The sequence below is a fragment of the Jaculus jaculus genome, chromosome 10 (assembly GCF_020740685.1).
Source record: "Jaculus jaculus isolate mJacJac1 chromosome 10, mJacJac1.mat.Y.cur, whole genome shotgun sequence".
Lineage (NCBI taxonomy): Eukaryota > Metazoa > Chordata > Mammalia > Rodentia > Dipodidae > Jaculus > Jaculus jaculus.
In genome coordinates, this window is record NC_059111.1 from 14,572,909 (window position 1) to 14,597,839 (window position 24,931).

Sequence of the window (24,931 nt, forward strand, 5' to 3'; positions counted from 1 at the left end):
CAATTCCTAGGACCCATGTAAGCCAAATGTACAAGGTGGCACACACATTTGGAGTTCGTTTGCAGTGGCTGGAGTCCCTGGTGTGCTCATTCACTCTCTCTCTCTCTCTCTCTCTCTCTCTCTCTCTCTCTTTCTCTCTCAAATAATTAAAAAAAAAAAAAACACCAATGTGGGCTGGAGAGATGGCTTAGCAGTTAAGGTGCTTGCCTGGGAAGGCCAAGGATCCAGGTTTGATTCCTCAGTTATCCACGTAAACCAGATGCACAAAATGGCACACACGTATGGAATTCATTTGCAGTGGCTGGAGGCCCTGGCCCACCCATTCTCTCTTTATTACTTTCTTTTTTTGTCTTAAATAAATAAAATATAAGTCTAAAATGTTTTTAAAAAACCAATGCATGTTATTTTGTATTTTTTGTTTATTAATGAAGGTGGTAAAAAGGAAGTAATGTCACAGTTACTTTCTAAAAATTACCTCAAAGACTATGAAACATGCTTAACAGATACAAGCAGAGTCTATCGCCACACCACCCTGAATACGCTGGTCTGGTCTGGTCTGATCTCAGAAGCTAAGCAGGGCCAGGCCTGGCTAGCACTTTGGATGGGAGATACAAGCAGAGCTAAAAACTCAGTATTTACACTTAGCTGCCACGAATGAAGAGTCTTCTAGTATATTCTCCTGAATGGACAGGGCTATATATACACTAATCACGATGCTGGACTATTAAAAAAGGAGTAGGAAGAGAAGTGAGGTTGGGGAGAGAATGTCTCCCTTGATTTGATGCTGTTTCTTTTCATTAGCTCCAAAGCCACCAGGGACCCATGGCATCAGAGGAGCCTTCCATTACCAGCAGCCTCTGGGGGGAGCACTGCACCCAAACACAGTGGCAGGGCACGGGGAAGCAGGTGGGGAAGGCAGAAGTGACCACACTTGTTCAGATGAAGCTGCAGGGTCACTGTTAGCCAGGAGCAGCTCAACTGGAATGTTCCCCAGGCCTCTATCACTCTACCCACACATTTTCTGGAGAGAGCCACAGCACTTATTGATCAGAGGTAAGAACCTTGGCTTTATGCCTATACAGAACACTATTTTCTGACTCAGTTCTCAGCGTACAGATGCTCAAAGTGACTTATGGACAAATAACAGGAAGGTGTTAGGTGACTTACCAAAAATGCCCAGGATCACAGGCCTTTCTGACCTCAGCACTGTCTAGCAGCTGGCGGAGCCTCCTGAAGTGACCATGGCACCAGCATGGCAGCAAAGGCCTGGGCAAGTTTAACTTTCGGAGGATTTTGTTGCGATTCACTCCCCTGTGTTATTTAGTTGAAATATTCAGCCCAGGTTTGCTGGCACTGCTTCTATCAAAGAGCTGCACTGTGTGTTAATCAGAGTACAGATGAGGAAAACGGGTTCCTACTCTTGATCCCATTTTCCTCTCTAGAAATTCCCCAAAAGTAACACACCTGTGTCCGATTAGAAACCAAGAACTCTGAACTCTGTCCCCAACCAGTTCTCTTTCCCCTTGTGGAGTATCGACCCTAGGGTCTAAGGCGCTAGATTAGACCAACCCCAAGGCTATAGCTTTGCCAGTGCATGTTTCTTGCCTACACATTCAGCAGCCCTGATTAGTCTTTATAAGAGATATGGGTTTGCTGGAGCTGTTGAGGAATGTGGGGAGGAAAGGAGAACTCTGCTTGGGACATGCATCGTCACCAAGAGGACCTCACTTTGCACAAAGCATCCATGAGGAAGGTACTCAGGAACCTGCCCTACTGGGGGCTAAGAGCAAGAGGGTTCTGTTGTAAAAGCCTGCATTAAACCTTCAGAGACACTGGGAGTAGCATTAAAGGGGCACTGCTCCCCGGTGCAAGTCATTTAGTCCCGACAGTTACAGCGTGAAAATCCGAGCAGCAGCATGTGTGGTGTGGGATTCCTGTGCGGAATGTCCACAGAAGGAGCGGACACTAGTCCTAGAAACCTGCAATGGGTCCTAAAAATCACGTTTATTACAGCTTAGTCCTTAATGCCAAAAGAAGAAAATGGATTTCCAAAGAATTAATAATAATAAAAAGCAAAGAAATACTTAATCAGCAAAAAAGACATGAGTGTGTAATTCTGTACACTAATACTACAAATAATATCAATTAGGCCATCCATTTTGAAAATGGAGAATGATAAATTAACAGAGGTAGCAAAAGAAATTTGGAGAGAAAAGCAGAAAAGACAAGAATGTTCATTCAAAGATTTGTGTATTTCCTTATTTATTCAAGAGAGAGGGAAAGAGAGCAGCAGATGAGAGAGAGACAGACAGAAGGAAAATAAAATAGGCACACCAGGGCCTCCAGACACTGCAAATGAACTCTAGATGCAAGTGTTACTTTGTGCATCTGGCTTACATGGGTACTGGTGAATCGAACCTGGGTCCTTAAGCTTCACAGGCAACCATCTTAACCACTAAGCCATTACTCCAGCCCAAGAACTGTGATTCTTAAAATTATTTTTAACATTTTATTTATATTTGAGAGAGAAAGAGGGAGAGAGAGAACGGGTGTGCCAGGGCCTTTACTCACTGCAAACAAACTCCAGAAGTATGTGCCACCTTGTGCATCTAGCTTACATGGGTCCTGGGGAATCAAACTTGGGTCCTTTAGCCTTGCAGGCAGGCTAGCACCTTAACCATTAAGCCACCCCTCCAGCCCCCTGATTTGTGATTTTTGTTTTAAAGTGAAAAATGCAAGTGCAGCTGCTGCTTAGACAGGCTTAAATTTCAATAATTTTCATTCTTGATACCCAAATTCAGTTTGAATAAAGTCTTGACATATCTTGAAAGAATATCTAAAGCAACAGAGAAGTTTCTGGCACCACAAAGAAAACTGACTTATTAATGCTAATAATTGAGTGGTATACACAGAGCTAGACCAGAACTCTTAAACTTGGGTGGTTGTTTTTATTATTTTTAAATTTTTTTGTTCATTTATTTATTTATTTGAGAGCAACAGACACAGAGAGAAAGGCAGAGAGAGAGAGAGAATGGACGCACCAGGGCCTCCAGCCACTGCAAACAAACTCCAGACACATGCGCCCCATTGTGCATCTGGCTAACATGAGACCTGGCGAATCGAGCCTCAAACTGGGGTCCTTAGGCTTCACAGGCAAGCGCTCAACCACTAAGCCATCTCTCCAGCCCAAACTTGGGTGTTTTAGACAATATTTTATTTATTTATTTGCAAGCAGGGTGAAAGAGAATGACAGGATGGACACATCAGGGCCTCCAGCCACTGCACACGAACTCCAGACATATGTACTTTGTGCACCTAGCTGTACATGGGTACTGGGGAACTAAACCTGGGTTGTTAGGCTTTGCAAGCAAGCGCTTCAACTGCTGAGCCATTTCTTCAGCCTGAACTTGGGTTTTGATTCCAGTTCTTCACCTAAAGGTGAGATCTGAGCAGGTCAGTCCACCTCTCAGAGCTCGCGTACAAAGAGGAGGGAAGGATGACGAAGGTCGGCATGAGTGTGGCGGTCCTGGGCTATGCAAGCCCTTCCTGGATTTAGAGAAGTTTCCCTCATGTACACCAAACCAAGTGTATTAAAATGCCCAACCTCTCATGGGATGTGATTTAGACTTCATTACATAAGAACTGTGCTGCACTTAATTGGCACGTTCTACTTAGTGGGCACTTGTTAAACACTTACTGTTAATTTGCTGTTTTAAAACTTAGGAGCCAGTAACTTTTAAAAATCTAAATATTTAAGCCTTTGAAAAGGAGGCCCTAAGCACAATGGGTTACTGGCCCTGGTTGCTGTGACAGAGCCCAGATAATGTTTTTGTTTTCTGTCTCTAACCCCAGAGACTCCAAAGAACTGATACAAGACAGTGTCCATGGCAGACAGGAGCTGTGGCTAAGGACAGAGTATTAGTAGAAATACAAAGGGGCGTGGGCAGGAGACTCCAGGATGACTACTGGGTGTTTCCTCCAGGAACAGCCACAAAGGCCTATCTTCTGGGTTCTTCAGGATTCTGGGCTATCCTAGAAACTACCACTAGGTGGCAACAGGCCAAGAGGCAGCCGTCCCTTCTGCCTGTCTACTGACTTTTAAAAAAAATATAACACTAACAACTCTAATGAATATCATAATCATGTTAATATTTTACTAATTGAAAGTTCTCACAATGCAGTGTGTCCAGTTATTTAGGTATCAGGTGTGTTCCACAACCGAGAGCTTGGTGCTGTCTGGCATATTAATGATCCAAGGGGGAGACAGAAAGTGATGGCTAAATAGCATCTGCCTGGAGCACCTTCTCTTTACGATTTACCAGGCAGTGGGAGCCTGTTTTGTTTTGCTCTCCTTCTCTGGGACTCAGGATGTCTAATGAAATGCCAACAACTGAGTTCTTCCCACTGCCCTGTCTCTGCCACCCCCCCCCGCCCCGCCCCAGTCAGATGGGAGAGAAGGATCAGGCCCAAACTGATCTGAGTCTTCCAGGGCCTAGCTCCCACAGTGCCTGATGTAGTCACCAAATCCTCACAGCAGGCCTGAGGATCAGGACCATGACTCCTGTTGTGAACAGTCAAGGAAACAGCCCAGAGATGGACTAGAGATCTTTTCAATGCAGAGAGGCTACTTGTAACCCTTAAGCCACAGTCCTCTAAATTGCCTTCCCCTCAACTGCTGGCATTTCTGCCCCTATTTCCATTGTGTGTGTGTGTGTGTGTGTGTGTGTGTGTAATATTTTATTTACTTATTTGAGAGAGAAAGACAGAAAGAGAGGAAGATGCAGATAGAAAGGGAGAATGGGCACAGCAGGGCCTCCAGCCACTGCAAACGAACTCCAGACACGTGTGCCCCCTTGTGCATCTGGCTTCCATGCGTCCTGGGGAACTGAACCTGGGTCCTTTGGCTTTGCTAGCAAGTGCCTTAACCACTAATCCATCTCTCTAGACCTCCATCCTATTTTTTGTTTGTTTGTTTGGTTTGGTTTTTCAAGGTAGGGTCTCACTCTAGCCCAGGTTGACCTGGAAATCGGTCTCAGGGTGGCCTCGAGCTCATGGTGACCTCCCTACCTCTGTCTCCTGAGCCATCCTTCTTAAGATTGCTTCATACTGGTCTAATCATTGTGAGAAGCAGGGTGACACGGCCCCTAGAGAGAACCTCGGGTTACCTCTCTCCTGCCAGGGAAGGCCTGGTGCCACAGGCCTGCAAACAGCAGCAGCAGAGACGAGGCTGTGGGGGGCGTTGGTCTTTGCCTTCCACTCTGTTTGGGGCGGGCTCTCTCGTTTGCACTGCAGACGCCAGACTAACCGGCCTGGAGCTTCGGGAGTCTCCTGACTCCACCCGCTGCACCGGGGTTGTACAATGCACAGGCCTATGCGCTACTTATGTGCTGCTTGACGGGGGTTCTGGGAAACCGGACCCTGGTCGTGAGGCTTGCCAGAAAGTTCTTTGAATCACTGAGTCACCTCCCAGCTGGAGAGATGTTGTTATATTTTCAGTTACTTTGCTTTGTTTTGTTTTGTTTTGTTTTGTTTTTTCAAGGTAGGGTCTCACTCTAGCCCAGGCTGACCTGGAATTCACTATGGATTCTCAGGGTGTCCTCAAACTCATGGCGATTCTCCTACCTCTGCCTCCCAAGTGCTGGGATTAAAGGCTTCTGGCTACCACGCCCGGTTTTATTGACTTATTTTTTGTAACCCAAACGTACAGTTTTCAAGCATGAACTTTATAGGTGACAACCTCAGGTCACCATGTCAAAAGGTTGGACACACCTTTGAGTGAGTTTTAAACCATTCCTCTATTGGCTCCACTCAGGAAATAGCAACTCCATCCTTTCATTTTCTGCAGAGCAAAAGTCTTAGAGATATCTCTGATTCTTCTCTTTGCCTCAAGCCCCTTGAGTCCCACTTTTGAAAGATATCTGTCATGTGCTCATGTTCCCACCCTCATCTGTTCCCATACTGCTCCAGGTAGTCTCCCTTCTCCCTCAAACTAAGGCAGAATCTTTTCTAACCGGCCTCCCGGCCTCCATCCTTGCTCCCCATGAGGTCTGTCGCTGCAGAGCAGTGCACTCACAATAGACAGTAGAGCTCATCACCCCTCCACTTAATACCCTCCAACAAACTCCCGACCTCTGCAGGTGCAGGTAGGAAATCAGTCATTGGCTTGCTACTTAGCCAAGCCAGAGGGACTCAGGGAACCTTGGGCCAGACTACCAACTCCTAGAGCAATGAGGCGTGTGGTCTGGCTTCCTCAGCTTAGCCACCACTGTGGGACCCACAGACCTGACTTGTGCCTTGGCCTTGCTCAAAGAAAAATCAAGTAGCCCAATGGTGGATTTCCTGTCAGCTCGGGAACTGTGCATCCTAATATAAACGTGGCGGGTGGGGAGGTCACACGCACATTCTCAGCCAGATGGGCTGCCGAGGCTACCACAGTTTGCTCTAAAGCCAGTTACCACTCGATAGTGGGTGAATTCTTGGTGCCGAGTCTCTTAAGATTGGCTTGTTTGGAGAATAAGGCTTTTGAATTTTTTCCCACAAGGTAGTCAATTGTCACAGCTCCCAGCTGGCCTCATCGGCACCTCTAGAGGCAACGGAGAAAAGGACCCCCCACCCTGGGACCATTTTCTCCAGTGACCAGTCAAAGGCAGTGGACAGTCATCCATAGCGACAAGTTGGGGGAAAGTGTAGCCCAGAAAGGAGACTTGCTGTAGATTACAAATGTCTCAAACTCTCATACCACCCACTTGGGCTTTTAGCAAGTTGCTTAACTGCCTAGAGCCTCAGAGTTCTTGTATGAGTTCTTCTTATAGAAAGAAGCTGAGAAGTCAGGCATGGTGACTCACTCCTATACTCCCAGTGCTCAGCAAGCTGAGGCAGAAGGATTTCTGTGAGTTTGAGGCCACCCTGGGCTACAGAGTAGATTCCACGTCTACCTGGGCTAGCATGAGACTTTGTCAAGAAAGAAAGAAAAAGAGAGAGGTAAAGAAGACAGACAGAAAGGAAGGAAGGAAGAGAGAGGGGGGAGGGAAGGAGAAGGGGAGGAAGGGAAAGGAAAGAAGGAAGAAGAAAGAAGAAAATGGGAAGATGAGAAATTTGGTGCTGAATTTGTAAAACACCTATGGATTCTTAAAGCTCTATAATTCTGGCTCTTTAAGGGACATGATTCCCTCAGCGTCACACCCGCCCTGATGCTCGTATGGGAAGGCTGGCAAGGAGCAGGACACAGTCATTTACAACAGAATTTTATTTGCACTTCGAGACAGTCACAGAATGTTGGGCCAGAGCACATCTGTCCACATCTGCATGCTCTGCCACCCATCCATCCCGCCCATCACCAGAACAAGGCGGCAGCAGTGAGCAGGAGCCCTCCATCTGCCCCAAACACCCATGGCAAAAAGGACTCTCTCTAGGCCTTTCTCTCGCCCCTCTCCACGCAAAAGCATGTTAGTACCTTGTCATCCCCAAGAACGTTGCAACACAACAATTCTGGCCTAGCCCCTCCCTGTGTCCCGGTTCTCTGCCCAGGTCTCTGGGCGTGGCTGGAGAGCACTCCGGTGGAAGAAACCGGGCTCTCTGCAGCACCTCTCTGCTCCCACTGGCCCTGCCCTTCTGCCAAAGCTGCAATGCACTAGAGACAGAATTCAAGCCGCATGCATTACTTTTAGTAGTCTTATTTTTTAAGTGGCTTTAAAAATATTTGCAAGGAGAGAGAGACACACACAGAGACAGAGAAAGAGAGAGAGAATGGGCAAAAACCAGGCCTCTTGCCACTGCAAATGAACTCTAGATTCATGTGCCACTTTGTGCATCTGGCTTTACATGGGTACTGGGGTCTCAAACCCAGGCCGGCAGCCTTTGCAAGCAAGCACCTTTAGCCACTGAACTATTGTTCTCGCCCTGGAAGTCCCGTTTTTAAAAGTTAACAAAAAGATGAAAATAACCTTAACATTTTATTTAACCCAACAAAACCAAAGTAATACCATCTCAGTATGTAAGCAGTATAAACTATTATCAATGTGGTATTTTACATTTTTGTGTGCATATTTGTACGTGTGGATGTGTGTGATGTTGTATATGTGGACATGCCTGTGCCATGGCACATGTGTGGAGGTCTGAAGAAAACCTCAGGGTGTTTGGCATCTTCCTCCACCCTGTTTAAGACAGGGTCTCTCTCTCTCTTTCTCTCTCTGTGTCTCTCTCTCTCCCTGTCTCCCTCTCATGTTTTTGGTTTTGTCACTTGGCTTTGTGTGTGCCATTCTAGTTGGCCCATAAGCTTCTGGACTTCACCTCCCATTGTTGCAGAGTGCTGGGATCACAGATGCTTGTGCCACTTTACTTATGGCTGTATGTGAGTGCTGGGGAGATGACCTAGGACTGACAGGCTTGCATGCAAGTGCCTTTAACTACTGTCGTCTCCTCAGCCCCTGCATTCTTTTCACACCCTCAGTCTTAAAGATTCAGTGTATATTTCACATGAGCAACACATCTTTATTTGGACCGGCCACACTGCAAGGGCCATCAGCCACATGTGGCTGGTGACTCCACATTAGATGCTACATACCTAGTCTATGTGCGACAGTCTATATGTAATTGCAGTTACAATCCTGCTAATATGGACGTGGAGAGCTAACATTCTGTGGTGTTCTCATACTCTTTGGCATACACATTATTTTTGCAATGGTCAAGAAAGTGTTGCTTGTATAACTTTCTGGTCTCTTATTTTGGGCACCTTCCTAGATCATCAAATAATTTACAACCAGCATCTCTCATGATAATGTCACAGACTGTCCCAGAACTTGCCTGCATCATAATTTTTCTAACCAATGCCCAAATGGACAACTTTAGGTTTTTTTCTTTTTCTTCATATCCATATCTATATATCTATATCTCTATATCTCTATCTATATCTATCTATCTATCTATCTATTGGTTTTTTTGAGATAGGGTTTCACTCTAACTCAGGCTGACCTGGAATTAGTCTCAGGGTGGCCTTGAACTCATGGTGATCCTCCTACCTCTGCTTCCTGAGTGCTGGGATTAAAGGCATGCACCACCACGCCTGGCTTAACTGTAGGTTTTTAATATCACACATAATGAGATGATCTTAAGAAGTGAGTCTCTAGCATTTTGGTTATTTTTAGCAGAATAAAGTTTGAACATCATCAAGCAAACAATTATCATCAGGTGATTTCTGACTATGAGCAAAGACAAGTAAGGTTATTGCATACCTAGGGTGCCTGGCTCTGTGACCAGAGTAAACCACCTCAGGCCCACAGCAGAGATGCTCCATTCCTAAAGGAAACTAGCTGTATTAGGTGACTTTTTGTTTGTTTGTTTGTTTGTTTGTTTGTTTGTTTTGAGATAGGGTCTCACTCTAGCCCAGGCTGACCTAGAATTCTGTAGTCTTAGGCTGGCCTAGAACTCACAGTGATCCTCCTACCTTTGCCTCCCCAGTGCTGGGATTAAAGGCATGTGCTATAATGCCCTGCTAGGTGATTTTTAAGGACCTTTCCAGCCTTGCCCTTCAGCAATGTTTTCCTTTACCCTCATATCTAATCAACAAGCCTTTCAAGCAAGTCATTATAAATTATAATGGGCAAGTCATGTCAAAGTCACTACCTTGACATTTTAAAATCTATCCACTGATCTCCATCCCTTCGCCAAGTATCTTCTGTAGAGGCCCCTGTCATTACTCACTTGTGATGGGTGTATCCACTGGAGAGAAAGATTCCATTTTGGTTAAACATTGCATGCTAAAATCAAAACTATGATTAAACAAGGTGTTTGAGAGAGAGGTGTTTGAGGGCTGGCACCACGGAGGTGCAGAGGAACATTTGCTTGACTTGATTCTGGACTCAGCCTCAAGAAGCCCCTAGGCTCCAGTGCCTGAGAGGCTGTGAAGGAGTTCACAGCGGGCATCGGAATAGCGGAGGCACCCTGCCATGGAGCCCTGCCCCACACACTGGGTGCTGTGGGAAGACAAAGAAAGCCTTGGCAGCTTTCCCTAAAGGGCTGACAATCTAAAGGGGGAGATGGGAACCCCTGCACACAAAACAAGCACGCCTCAGGCGTTGTCTTCAGTGGGGAAACCAGATGGAGAACAGAACAATTATCTGAACAAATCAGGCAAGCTGCTGCTGAGGAAAAGGCTCACACGAATGTGTTCAACTATTGCCTTTGTGGACCCAGGCACTGGGCTGCCTAGGCAGGCAAATGCCCTCACCTCAAGAGCCCAGAGCCCTGTCCTGTGCTCTCCCATCCCTGGCAAACCCCCAAACAGCCTTCTGATCTCAGTAGCCTCTTCAGCAAAATGGAGATAAGAGTAATGCCAGCCTGCCCAAACCCAACCATCTGTGGTATTGAGGGGTGAGGCTGAACCCACTGACTACCTCTGGGCAACCCAGTTTGAAAATAGCATCCTCTAATAGCTACATAGAAAATGTGCTTCCTAAGATTTTTTTTTTTTTCTTGAGACAGGATCTTTTTTTTTTTGGTTTTTCGAGGTAGGGTCTCACTCTGGCTCAGGCTGACCTGGAATTCACTATGTAGTCTCAGGGTGGCCTCGCACTCACAGCGATCCTCCTACCTCTGCCTCCCGAGTGCTGGGATTAAAGGCGTGCGCCACCACGCCCGACTGAGACAGGATCTCTTAATGTGTAGCCTAGGCTTACCTCAAACTCATGACCCTCCTGACTCAAGCCTCCTGGGTTCTGGGATTCTGGGCCTATAACACTGAGCCCTGAGAAGGATCTACTCCTGTTAAAGGAAATTGTTGAAATCACAAGTAACATTTGTATTGAGCTTTATAAATGATTTCTGTATATTAGACTTTTTGATTATTTTCCAAAACCCCATATAACAGGTATCACCATTGCTCCTCTGACACTTCAGGATACCGAGAACGGGGAAGCACTAATACCTTGTTCAAGTTTACACTGCTTGGCATCCAAACACCGGTGCTCTGACGCCCCGGTTCTGTCTTTCCCCTACACCGTGCTGCATTTCTATGAGAATCCTTAGTGCCGAAACATTGATACTATTAACGTCAACATTAATAATGTCTGCTGTATACATCCCCTTTGGAGCAAGAGCACTAAGACGTCAGAAGAGAAGCTCTGAAGCAGAAGATGGCTAGCACGTGGAGCAGCAAGCCCACGCTCCCCTCACAAGGAGCAGCCGTGTCCCTGTCTGATTTACATTTCATGCCATGCGGCAGGGAATATTTAAGTTGACAAATAGGATATTTACAACTGCAATGGCTACTTGGCGGTTAGTTTTTAACAATTGTTGCAAATGTGATTTATTTGCTATTATAAGAGGGTATTACTGTGTGAATATGATTCCTGAAATTAGCTTCAGTTTAGCAAGGGGCCTTGGCAGCTTGACCCCTTAATATCCTTATAATGATGCCATTTACATTCAATGCTTACTCAAGTCAGTCACTGCTAGATTTGTTTGAGAGGAGTCCACTCTAGGGCAGATGTATTATGTATTTTAACATACAGAGTTGGTGAGTAGGGCACTTGTAGGTCTTCTAAGAGGCAAAAATATTTAATCAAATCTTCATGAAAATGTGTTAGTTTCCAACTTCCTACAGTGAAAATGCATTACTGCTAATTACAGCATACTCCAGAAATACAATACTTCATGTTTTCTCCACAAGACACTTCCATGGTGTGGCTTATGTTAAACAAGAGCAGGTTCTGATCCTGTGCAGTGTCAGCTTGAATCTGACTGTAGACGTGGTGCGGCGCCCTGCCCTCTCCTCCAGAAGAGAACAGAAGGGTGCACCTGCAGCCAGGAGAACTGCATTCAAGTCCAAGTGCCACTACTTCCTAGTTGCATGAACTTGGGAACATCCCTGAACCTGTTTCTTTACCTGGAACATGGGCTGTGTTTGTTTTGTTTGTTTGTTTTGGAGTTACTATAAAGATTGGAGATGTCTGTAAGCACCTGGCACACCTTAGGCACTTATCTACGGGAGCCAGTCACTCTTTTGTTGCTACTTTAAAGCTCAGATGTCACCGTCAGGAGACAGCCCTGACTTCACCAGGCAAGCCTGGTCTGTCCTTTTCTGCCTCACACACTTCGCTCCACCTCATGGTTATACTGTGTGCTCTTTAACTGAACATGTGAGTCTGTCTTCACGTTCTTGACAGCAAGGCCCGGCATATTCACCTTTCACTCTCTGCAGGGTGTGCCTTGGGCAGTGAATGAAATTGTATGTTTGGTTATCTTGGACTCAGAGTGGGGTGGGAAATGACAAGGGCAGTTAGAGCTGACACAGGAGAAGAAAGGGGTACAGCATTACCTACTTGTGTTATTGCCAGTTTAACACACAGTTAATGCTCTGTAATACTTGTCAAGGAAATAAATGGACATCACTCGATTATTTAGTAGTTGGCAATAATGTACAAATAATATCTGCCTATCAAAGCATTTTGGTTATTGTTACACCATATTCTTAGGTGATGATCTTAGGTATTGATACTTCATAGTCGAGGATACTGTGGGACTCTGTGATATTCTTGCACTCTCATAGTCAAATGGTGGTAGTTAAGACTTACATGCCATCTATACATTTCCCTTAAATAGCACATTGAGATTCCCAGAGAGACTCAAAGTGCCTTTTTCCAAAGTCAAAACAAACTGCCCTTTTCTCACATTTATACCTTCATCTCAATTTGCTTTTTAAGAAATATTTCTTTCTTTCTTTGTGGGAGAGAGAGAGACAGACTAAGCATGCCAGGGCTTCTAGCCACTGCAAAGGAACTCCATACACATGTGCACCTTGTACAGCTGGCTTTACATGGATACTGGGTAATCAAACCTGGGTTGTTAGGCTTTGCAGTACCTTAACCACTGAGCCATCTCTCCAGCCCAAATTCACTCACTCTTTACCCCTCATTCCTTTTCCACTGTGGTCTCTTGCCCTCTGAAGCTTCAGTCCAGTCTTATTTTCTCAATAGAAACCATTGCACCAAGAGTCTTTTGGAAATGGGCATCTCTGTTAGATTGTCTCTCTCTCAAATAAATAAATAAAACATTTTTTTAAGTTAAAAGAAAAGAAGAAACTCTGCTGGGCATAGTGGCTCACACCTTTAATCCTAGCATTTGAGAGGCATAGATAGGAGGATCACTGTAAATTCAAGGCCAGCCTGGGCTAGAGTGAGACCCTGTGTCAAAAAAGATAAACAAAAAAGAAAGCCCACCCTCAGCTGAACAATATAGAAAGAGAAGCAAAGACACTTACTTGATAAAGTTCTGTAACCACTGGGTTTTGGGGGGAGGTGTAGCAATTACTTTCTCATTACCTGGCTTTGAGAGGAAATTTCATTGATGGGGAAAGCATAGCATGTGTCTCATCTTGTCACAACAACAGAGAGGAAGCAGCAAGGGTGGACTAGCTAGCACTGGCAAGAGGGCCTGGGTTATAACATCCCAAGGTCAGCCCTCTGGTGACACACCTCCTCCAACAAGGCCCTGCCACCCAAAGGCTCCACCAGCGGGAGATTAAGCATGAGGCTTAATCACAACCACATGAGCCACATGAGGTTATTCAGAACATTCTCCATTCAAACAGCCTCATTTGGCCTGCTATGGTTGGCCTGATTAAGAGTGGGAAGTGGGAGCTTTCTCACCTCACCCTGACTTCTTTGGTTCTTGTTTTTAACCAGATATGGGTAACAGGTCTCAGCCTCTCCTACAGTGACCAGCTGGCCATGACTCAGCTCACCCTGTACCTGACAAATGGCCATCTGGACTGCAGCCTGAGCATTCTGGAAGTTCCTCACTTTGCTCAGAGGAAAGACAAGACTCGCCCCAGCATGCCAGCCACATCTCCGGTAAGCACAGTACTTCCTGCTCATCCTCACAGTCCCCAGCACTCAACTGCTAGGTGAGTAAGAGAAAAAAGAAAATAAAGAGCCAGGAAAGACGCTAAACTGATCTAAAACAAGTGCCAGAGATGGCAAGGGCTGGACCAGAGGAGCAGGGAGCAAGGTGAGAAAGGAGAGGACCCCAAGTTTTTGGCATGGGTGTCTCCCAGCTTTCTCCGTATTTCTTACCTGTCACTTCAATGATCAGCTACTTCTGATGACTCCTCCCTGACTTTTCTAGCCCCAATTTCTTTTTTGAAATTTTTAGACTCCTAGACCCAATAGTTCACAGAACTTCACAGCTTAGTATTCAAACCCAGATATTTAAAACTGTACTACCATCTCCCCTCACCTGTACATCCCCTGGGAGAGTCAGAGGATGATAAAACTCACTGTAGCTCCACATCTGGTCAGCAACCGTCCAGCAACTGGCATGCACTGATTCTAGCTGGGAAAAGGCCTCGGATCTGACCCTGCCTGTGCCTCCATGAAGATACTACCTTCATGGTATTACGGTAGCTTCCCCTCCCTCCCTGCCTCCTCCTCACCCCTCAGCCTCGACATGGCAGTTGAGGATGCTGTGGTGGAAAGCAAATCTAACCGTGCTGCCCCCCTCTGTGAGACTTTTCTAATGACTCCTGAGCCTCAGGAAAACCCCCACTTCACAGATTGACTAATGAGGTCCCCCATGATCTGCCCCTTCCTGTACCAGTCTCCCTTCTCATCAGTACCCCACTGCTAGGGTGGATGAGACTAGAGGCCTGTTGCAAGTGAGTTTTACCAATGCCAGTGCCCTGACTATAAAGAGCGGGTCTCGGGAGAGCAGGTGCTTGGTGAAGAAAACTATGCCAATCATGAAAGGAAAAGATGCTGGTCAGGAGGACCAGGTGACTCCTGATGTGAGAGTGAATTGGGGTTCTGTGGCCACAATTGCCTTGATAGCTGCTGAAGGGTTTCTTCTGCCTTCTAACTGTGGGCTTCATGCCCTGCTTGCAAACAAAGCCCCACCTGACACCCAAATATGTTAAACGGGTTTTAAAAAAGAAGTCCAGTCTTTTATTCACAAGACTCCACACTGCACCCCAGAACCTTCTCAGAGCAGTGTTTCCTACCCTTCTTCTGAGCCCCCTCGGGCATGGTTGGACTCTACTTGACTCTGCCCAAGGTCTCCACCCTCCTGCAGAGGGTACCTGATGTCTGGAGTGCCTGTGTGACCTCTTCCTTTACCTCCTAAATCCAGCTGGTGAGGGGCCAGCCAGTGTCTTTCTCCCGGGAATCCCCTCAATCTCTGTTTATAGGGAAGCTGAGTTGGACAAGGGGGGAGAAAACCCTATCTAGGGCCTCTGTCTTCACCAAAACGACCCGTGGGATCCTAGGTGCAGTGCTGGTGGAAAGACAGTAAAACTGAGGCCCTTCTGGCCAGTGCACCCAACTCCATGCAAAGATGAAGCTGGAAGCTAAGCTAGTGTCAACACAAGCTGCATCTAAACACGCATCTTCAGGAAGCCACCAGCAGCACTGTCCTTTGAACTAGAAGCACCTTGGCCTCGTCCCCATCTTGCCTCTAGGCTTCACTCTTAGCTACAGGCCACACACAGGTAGTCTCCTGAGATGAAGACCATTACACACTTTTAGGAACTGCCTCCAAATAAGAGGGAAGTATTATGACCTTCAATAATTCAAATGTCTCTAGAATCACTGTGGAAAAGCTATGCAGGGTTTCTGGTGGGAGAACAAAGTGCTTTAGGTTTTAATTTCATTTCATTTATTTATTTGAGAGAGCACGAGAAAGAGGTACAGAAAATGGGTGTGCAGGGCCTTTGGCTGCTGCAAACGAACTCCAGATGCATGTGCCACCTTGCATATCTTGCTTATGTGGGCCCGGGGAAATTGAACCTGGGTTGCAGGCAACCACCTTAACCACTAAGCGATCTCTCCAGCCCAAGGTTTTAAAGAGAGAAATAGAGCATCCTGGGCCACTGTGCTTGCCCACATATCCCCAAGCATATCAAGCATACACACACACACACACACACACACACACACACACACACACACACACGATGGGCTCTTCTTTAATAGCAACATGTGCTGACACAACACAGCACAACTTACCACCAGCCTGAAGCTTCGTGAGCAAGTGCGAATGCACCGTGGACAATACCACAGGGCCCCGTGAGTCATCAACAGCCCCTCTGAAGGCTGAAGGGGGAGGAAGCACAATGGAGCCACTATGGAGAGTTCTATGATAATGAAGCCACCCTGATGAGATGGCACATTCAGAAGCAAGGGCAAGAAAAGGCTTTTCTAGTTGGGACCTCTTCCTTTAGTAGATGCCACACAGAAGAGAGAGAATAAGACTGTTCTGGACTCTCGGAAGACCTCAGAACTGTTCTCCGTCAGAAACAGAAACTCCTAAGTACGTAGTCGGGACAAGCCTACCTCGTCGCCCTCTTCTACCAGTTTTCACTCTTCTCTTCTTCACCCTCCAAACCACAGTTGGTGAGTGGCCAAAAGGGAACATCTTCGCTACCATCTTAGAACCACCAAGTCATGTGCATGCATTTGAGCGGCACATGATCTGTAGTGAATGATTAAGTAAAACCTTTTGTGTTAAATTATGATGTTAATAATGACTCTGTCTCCTGTAATTTATTAGGTACTCTCCAGTGCTCTGGGTTTGATTTTGATAGAATGCAACAACAACAGAGTTTGCGTGATGGCTTTATTTTTAGAACCCCTCCTTTGAAAAGGCGCACATTTCCCCACCACTGCTGCTACTGTAATTATGTACAAAACCGATCACTCATTAGAGTTAGGATACATTATCTTCTAGACAGATGAGGCTAAATAAGCAGCACATTAATAATTCAGAGAGCAGTTCATTATGCATGTGGGTGCCTGGTTCGTAACTGAAATAAGAACCCCATCAGCCTCTGCCAACCCTTAAACAATAGTTCTGTGTTATTGCAGCCACATTCCAGTTTACGCTTGTTAAACTGCTACTTGGATTATTTTATCAAACATTCATTTATTTGTGGTCCCTCACTGCTGAGAACAGATTTTGGAAGCTCTTTTTTTTTTTAAGTTAATGATTTGAGCAATGGGTGTTATTAATTCTCAGAATATTATAAACATGATTAATTTTCAGGCAGAGATTTATTACATAAGGATTTCAACTATGTCAACTGAAATGCATCACTGTCAAAATGAGCATCATGGCGAAAACAGAAGATGCTGCACACTTCAGATGCCAGCGCTCACAACTAAAGCAATTTAAATTGTGGCTGAAGCAAAATTATATTCTCCAGTGAAAAGGAGTATTTCGGGCCTCTTTTATTTAGCTTGAAGCATTCTTGTTAGATTGTGATTTAGAAAGGTAGCATAATAAGACTAGACTTGTACCAAGAATGTTCCATATCTTATTTCTTCCCTTGTTTTAGTAGAAAGGCTAACTTCTGAAATGTCCACATGTTGCAGATATGGCCAGTGGAAATCTGTAGTCAAGTGTGTTGGTCTGAGAGTCAGGGATCATAAAATCTGATCTTTTCTCTGGCCTCAGTTTCCTTAGTTGTAAAAAAAAAGGGGGGGGGGGAGGCTAAATGATCCCCAAGGTCTCCTAAGCAATTTGATTTTATGGGGCCTGTAGAATTGGGCTGACTGCAGGAAGCCTGGCGGGCAGCCTCACATGCCACAAGCAGAGGGCTGAGGTTGGAACATGTCCCGGGAGGAAACACAGCAAAGGCCCAGCCCTCCATTCTGCAGCCTTCCCTGAAAAGGTTCCTTGGCTAGTTTTTGTTGTGACAAAAGCTTTTATAAAGGATATACTGCTGTCATACAGGTCACGTCCAAGGACTTCAGCAGTCATAACTTAGCTATCAGTTGATACTCAGCAACAATCAACTAGAAGAAAATTCAGCAGAGCTTTCACTCAACATCTATTCGTAGCAACTACAGAGGCAATCCAGACAAGAATCAGAGTTCCATGTTTATCTAAAGAGATAGGGCAATAGTAACTATGCCACAGATATAACTGCGATAACATCAGACTATATACCAAGCCTCACTCCATATCAGGTGCTTTATTAAGTGCTTAATGTGAACCTTATTATGACCCTACCTATTGGGCAGGTTCTAATGTATTCATTTTTAGATAGGAAAACTCAGGTTCCAAGAACTTAAGCAACTTTTAAAAATTCACTTAACAAGCAAATGATGAAGCCAAGATTTAACTTCAGGGCAATCATACTTGAAACTCACAGCTGACAGTCAGAGACCAGGCCTCAGGGAGATTCAGCTCATCCCTGAGCAAGGTTGAGGCCTTAGAACTCTCTTTCAAAGGAAGAGTTCTCCTCACTGTGTGATAAGGTTGATTCCAGGCATATTTTAAAAATTATTTTATTAGAGAGAGATAAAGAGGCAGACAGAAAGAGAGAGAAGGGGCACACCAGGTCCTCTAGCCATTGTAAATGACTCCAAATGCATGTTCCACCTGATGGATCAAGTACAAGGGTACTAGAGAATCAAACTCGGGTCTTTGGGCTTTGCAGCCTTAACTGCTGAGCCATCTCTCCAGCCCCAAGCATATTATATTTACTGTCTTTTCATCTGTTCTCAACTTGGCTGAAGTCAGTCACCCTGGATGTGTTAGGTGACCATAGAGGAGTCTTGGATTTCACAAAGTAAACACTAACGGATATGGCACAAGTTTGCTATATAATACAGATTTCCAAATAAACAACAAAGACTATGAGAAAGATCTCATCACTTAAAACCATGAAACTGTATTTTTCTAATAGTTTTAATATTTTTTTTTAAAAAAAGCATTTTTAGTTCTTGAAAATCAAGATTGGGCTGGGGAGATGGCTCAGTGGCTAAAGACAGTTGCTTGCAAAGCCTGGCTAAAGATATCTAGTTGCTTGCAAAGCCTACAAGCCTGTTCATTCCTCAGCACCTATGTAAAGCTGAATGCAAAGCGGTGCATGCCTCTGGGATCCCACAAGGCCAGCACGAAATGGAAGGCAGACTCAGGAGAATCTGAAGTTCATGGATTGGTGAGTCTGGAATCTTGTCTGTAGATTGGCAGTTCATTTATAGCAGCAAGAAACCCTGTGGGCTGGAGAGATGGCTTAGTGGTTAAGCGCTTGCCTGTGAAGCCTAAGGACCCCGGTTCAAGGCTCTATTCCCCAGGACCCACGTTAGCCAGATGCACAAAGGGGGCGCACGCGTCTGGAGTTTATTTGCAGTGGCTGGAAGCCCTGGCGTGCCCATTCTCTCTCTCCTCCTCTTTCTCTCTCTGTCGCTCTCAAATAAATAAATAAAAATAATTTAAGAAAAAAAGAAACCCTGTGTCAAAGAAGGCGAAGTGCAGACACCTCGAAGTTGTCCTCTGTCCCCACATGCGCAGCATGGCAGAAGCACACACACACATGTAATTTTTAAGTACAGCTTAGTGATACCCTTATTTAGGTTTTTAAAATATTTATTTATTTATTTGCAAGCAGAGAGAGAGAGAGAGAAGAGAGACAGAGAATAGGCATGCTTGGGCCTCCAGCCGCTGCAAATGAACTCCAGACATGTGTGCCATTTTGTATACCCAGCTTAACATGGGTACTGGGGAATTGAACCTGGGTAGTTAGGCTTTGTAGGCAAGTACCTTACTCACTGGTCTGTCTCCCCAGCCCCCTCACTTAAGTTTTTTTTTTTTTTTTTTTTTTTTTTTTGAGGTAAGGTCTCACTCTGGTCCAGGCTGACCTGGAATTAACTCTGTAGTCTCAGGGTGGCCTGGAACTCATGGCGATCCTCCTACCTCTGCCTCCCAAGTGCTGGGATTAAAGGCGTGCACCACCACGCCTGGCTCACTTAAGTTTTTGAAGCACATAATGTATCTGATTCAAAAAGGATGGGCGACATCTTTCCCATTGCCCAGTCCCCAGCACACCCCATACAACCAATGTAGCCACCACGGTCAGGTCTGTGTGGTCTTTGAGAGTATCTTATTTATTTATTTATTTTTGTTTATTTATTTTTTTGGTTTTTCCGAGGTAGGGTCTCACTCCAGCTCAGGCTGACCTGGAATTCACTCTATAGTCTCAGGGTGGCCTCGAACTCACTGTGAGCCTCCTACCTCTCCCTCCCGAGTGCTGGGATTAAAGGCGTGCGCCACCACACCTGGCTAAAAATGTTTTTTTTAAAAAAGACACTCGGGAGGCAGAGGTAGGAGGATCGCCATGGGTTCAAGGCCACCCTGAGACTATAGAGTGAATTCCAGGTCAGCCTGAGCTGGAGACCCTACCTTGAAAAACCAAAAAAAAAATTTTTTTAATTAATTTATTTATTAGGGACAGAGAGGGAGAGAGAGAAAAAACTTGGCATGCCAAGTCCTCTAGCCACTGCAAATTGATTCCAGATGCATGTGCCACCATGTGCATCTGGCTTACATGGGACCTGAAGAATCTAACCTGGGTCCTTAGGCTTCTCAGGCAAGCGCTTTAACCAATAAGCCATCTCTACAGCCCAGAGTGTGCTTTTTGTACAGACAAGTACATACTCACCAAGTGTCCCTCACCCCCTTTTATATCTAAAAGGTAGCCAAGATTCTGCGTGGGATAGGGTATGGATGGACGGCGTATGCCAGGACGCTGGTGTCCTTGTACCTCTGTCTTCCTGGCTCCAGAGTCATTCGCTGAAAATGGTGCCGCCATTTCTCAGTCAGACTGGCTGACAGGCAAGCCAAGTGTCTCTGTCTCTACTCCTCACAAGATGGGAGTTACAGGTGTCCATGGCTGCACCCAGCTTTTTACATGGGTGCTGGAGATTGAAATCATACCTACTCTGGTCCTCATGCTTGTGGGTCAAGTGGCTTTGTCTGTGGAGCCATCTCTCCAGCCCTGTCTCATTTCTTCTTCACTGAAACATATTCCACTATACACCTGTAGGAATCTTTTCCTCCACTATCTATTTTTAATTGTTTCCATTTTTCATATTACAGACTACTATGATGAGTCATTCTGTATCTATATCACTCTTTGTAGATTTAGGTATATCTTTGAAGACATTCTTAGGAAAGGCAATATTAGGGCTGGAGAAATGGCTTAGCGGTTAAGCGCTTGCCTGTGAAGCCTAAGGACCCCGGTTTGAGGCTCGGTTCCCCAGGTCCCACGTTAGCCAGATGCACAAGGGGACGCACGCATCTGGAGTTCGTTTGCAGAGGCTGGAAGCCCTGGCGCGCCCATTCTCTCTCTCTCCCTCTATCTGTCTTTCTCTCTGTGTTTGTCGCTCTCAAATAAATAAATAAATTTAAAAAAAAAAGAAAGGCAATATTAGATCAAAGGTCTCTGTCTCCCTGTCTAATAAATAAATAACTTTTTTTAAAAAAATCAGATGCAGGGTTGTAAAGATGGCCCAATAGTTAAAAGCACGTAAGCCTAATGACCAGAATTTAGAGCCCCAGTACCCACATACAAAGGACATATAGGCAGAGCGCATGTGACGTGATCGAAGGCAGAGTCCACAGAGTCGTCCTGATGCCAGCCAGCTAGTCTGGAGTTCACAGCAAAACACAAACAGAGACCTTTTCTCAAACAAGGTAGAAGGACAGGACAGGTCGTCATCTAACGTCTACATGTATGCTGTGGCACATGCACACGCACACACACACTACAGACACATATTTGTATACACAAAAGAGCAGATGTATTTTGCATGTTTGTCTTTATGACATTATTGCAACATACTTATCAAGAGCTTAATAAAAGCCAGAAATTTCACTCAACATCAGGGTCAGAAGTCCCTGTCCCTAAGGAGTTAAAAAGGAGACGTGGAAGAGACACTAATATTAAAATAGGTATCACATGTACAAGGGAAACCCACAAGGCCACCTGTAGGGGCCATTTGAGTGGCAGACCCTCAAACTGTTGCCAGAGTTCTTAAGCAGATGTCTGGCCTGGTAGGGACAAGGTATGCTTTATAAGCACACTGAACTTGGTACAGCCTTAAATGCTAGAGCAGTCACTGAGTGAAGAAGGGAAGGCCTCCCCCAGTAAAAGGGACTGAGTCTGAAGAGAGCTAGGAGTCTCTTGGGAGGCAACAGAAGAGGGAGGGAGAAGTGGTTGGTATGATGCACTGAGCAAGTCTGGAAGGGTCTGCCCACCAAAATAAGTTCTGGATTTCATCTAGAAGGCAAGAAAGAGACTGTGAAGATTTCTGAGCAGGAGAATCACATTAAGTAACCCCATAAGTAACCTGGTTTGTGGGAAAACAATAAATCTGGTGGCAGTTCCAGGAGTCGGGGTGGGACCAGTGAAGGAAGGAATAGCCTAGGAAATTACATTGATTGTAGGCCCTGCATCCTTTCAAAAGGACAGCAACAAAGACATTAAATACGACTCAACTGGTTCTAGGCACTCTGCTAAAAGCCTGTGTCAGAGTCAGAAGTTAAGTGATATATTCAAGATCACACAGATAGTCGGTGGTCTAGCCAGGTGCTGAGCCTCCACCTTCCTGATTCTGCATACTCTCACAATGACATTCTGCTTGCATCGTTAGCTCCAGCACTACTGGGTGACAAAGGTTTGGGCCAGGATGGTGAGGAAGCAGCAGCTAGAAGATAAACACATACCCTGACTCTCAGGTTCTCTGTGAACTGTAAGCTCAGGTCTGGGGGAAGGGGGAAGAACAGGGTGGCCTGTCCTTACATCCAGCAATCATGTAGTTCTGCACAGTGAGCTCTTCGGCTGTTCTTAAAGGCTGAGGTACACAGTTCTGAGGAGGATCCTGCCACCAGATGCCTGCCTGCCTCTCTCGCTGACTGGGACCTGGTCTTGATTTTGCTTCCTTAAATACTATGGCTGCCTGAGACACGTTTAGAAGATAAAAATAACCTTGGGATTATCTTGTGAATTCCTGGAAATTACTATGCAATTACATACTCAGTAACCTCAGTGGAATTCCAGAGGATGTGTAGTTCACATCCATTGCACAGGCCTAGGTTTCTGGGGAAGACAGGAGCATGCCACAGCCTGGCATGGCAGGATGGGAAGAGCTGGCAGTCATGCCCTTACCACTCCCAGAATGACTAGACAACTGAGTCATAGCTTCTGTTACCTGGTTTACCGATAATTCCTGCTTAGTCTACCAGCAAACACTGTCCTGCAGGGCACAAGGCCTGAAGGAACTTCACTCAGTTGTCATCTTCTGATGGTGTGACTGTCCTCCACACTCCGCAAATCACCTGCTTCCAACCCAAAGAATATATCAACTGGCGATCCCTTGAGCTACATGCTTTGAAGAGTCTCTTAAGTCAGAGAAAAGTGCTCTCTACCTAATCTGTCTCATTTATTCATTCTTGTTTTTTCTTGTTCAACTGAAAACTGAAAGCCTGTTTTGTGTTAGTACCAAGCCCAGGTTCCTGGAGATTAAAAAGTCAAGCAGCACTAACTTAAAAAAAAAAATTGCCAGGCATGGTGGCGCACACCTTTAATCCCAGCACTTGGGAGGTCACCCTAAAACTACGTGGTTAATTCTAGGTCAGCCTGGACCAGAGTGAGACCCTACCTCAAAAAAAACACAAAATCCCAGTCCTGTAAGGAGATGGCTAGGAGATCAACTCCTGATAGGTCGGGGTGATAATGACTTAGATTTGTGAAGTGCAGGAGGATCAAGTAGATTTTTCGCGTGTCTGAAAAAGAAAGTAATCCCGGGGGAAGGTGGGTACTAAGTTACAGTCCGATAGGAACAAGAAGCTGGAGGTGCTATTGCACAATGTGCTGGCTACAGATAACTGCAGTAGCACACAGGTCAAGAGCCAAAAGACAGGAGTCTCTGAGAGTTTTTACCAGAAAACATAACTGTCTGAAAATATGAGCATGCTTAGCCTGACAAACATATATACAATGTATACATGTATTGAACATGGTACAGCCTTCATGTTTTGCGTGTCCACTGAAAATAAAAAGCCTACAAACAGGACATTGCTAACAGCAGTGCATGACTGTGAGGCCAGACCTGTCTGCAGACCTGGACTCTGCCTACGTGTGGGACAAGCAGCCTTTACAGTGGCACTGACTCTCAGACACCAGGTTCAATATAAATATTGAAAGAAAGACACTGCAGGAGGGGAGGGCTGTTAGGAAAAACGACTGTGAAGTCTGAGCATGCATGCATGTGTATGTGAGTGTGCATGTACATATGTGTACGTGTGTGAAATCCAGGAAGGGAAAGGATGTCCATTCTCTCACGGGCTGCTCAGTTAGCCTAGCCCCTCATGTTACCTCAAAGAACAAAGAGCCCACAATTTGACTACAGATTTGACTAGAACCCACAGTTGGCTTTGCACTAGCACCTCCTTTGCCTTTCCCTGTCCCAAGTCACTCTGGAAGTCCAGGTACCTGACTGCCCAGCACCCGAGGAGTCCCCAGATTCAATACCTGGGCAAGGAACATTCATCTTGTACACCCTAAGGCTGGACCTGGTCCTCCTATGTGAGGTTCTCCAAGCTTCCAGTTATCCCAGGAGAAACAGCTTAGAGACAAATATCTCATATTACAAATGCCATGCAGCCAAGCAGCCAGGATCTAATACTTTATTTTGTGCATATTAAACTTTAAATATTTTAAGGAAATATTTAAGTAAAATTTCTTGGGCCTGATAATCATGGCCAGTCTCTTTGGGATAGTACCCACAGGCAGTCAAGAAAAATAAATAGCAGTTTCCCCAAACAGAGCAAGCAGTTGCTATCAAAATCCCAAAACTGGCCTCCTGAAGGAGGTGGGTTATATCTAGTGAATTTCTTCCAGAAAGAACAGTATGGAAGGGGGAGTATCACTAGCATTGTCCATAGGCCATGTTGGTAGCAAGTGAGTCAGTCAGCTGTTACTATAACAAAATACCAGTGATAAATTAACGTGTATAGAATAAAGGTTTAGGACTGGAGAGATGGCTTAGTAGTTAAGGCACTTGCCTACAAAGCCTAAGGATCCATATTTGATTCCCCAGAATCCATGTAAGCAAGATGCACATGGTGGTGTGTCTGGAGTTTGTTTGCAGTAGCT

At 45.4% G+C, this 24,931-nt stretch overlaps 1 protein-coding gene across 1 annotated transcript in view; it reads left to right on the forward strand.

The window, feature by feature from the left end:
* Iqch (IQ motif containing H) overlaps window positions 1–24,931 on the forward strand; it is a 134,910-nt gene that overhangs the window by 96,049 nt on the left and 13,930 nt on the right. Inside the window, exon 13 of the mRNA XM_045160624.1 lies at window positions 13,680–13,847. Coding sequence (XP_045016559.1) covers window positions 13,680–13,847 — 168 coding nt within the window. The remainder of the gene's footprint in view (window positions 1–13,679; window positions 13,848–24,931) is intronic.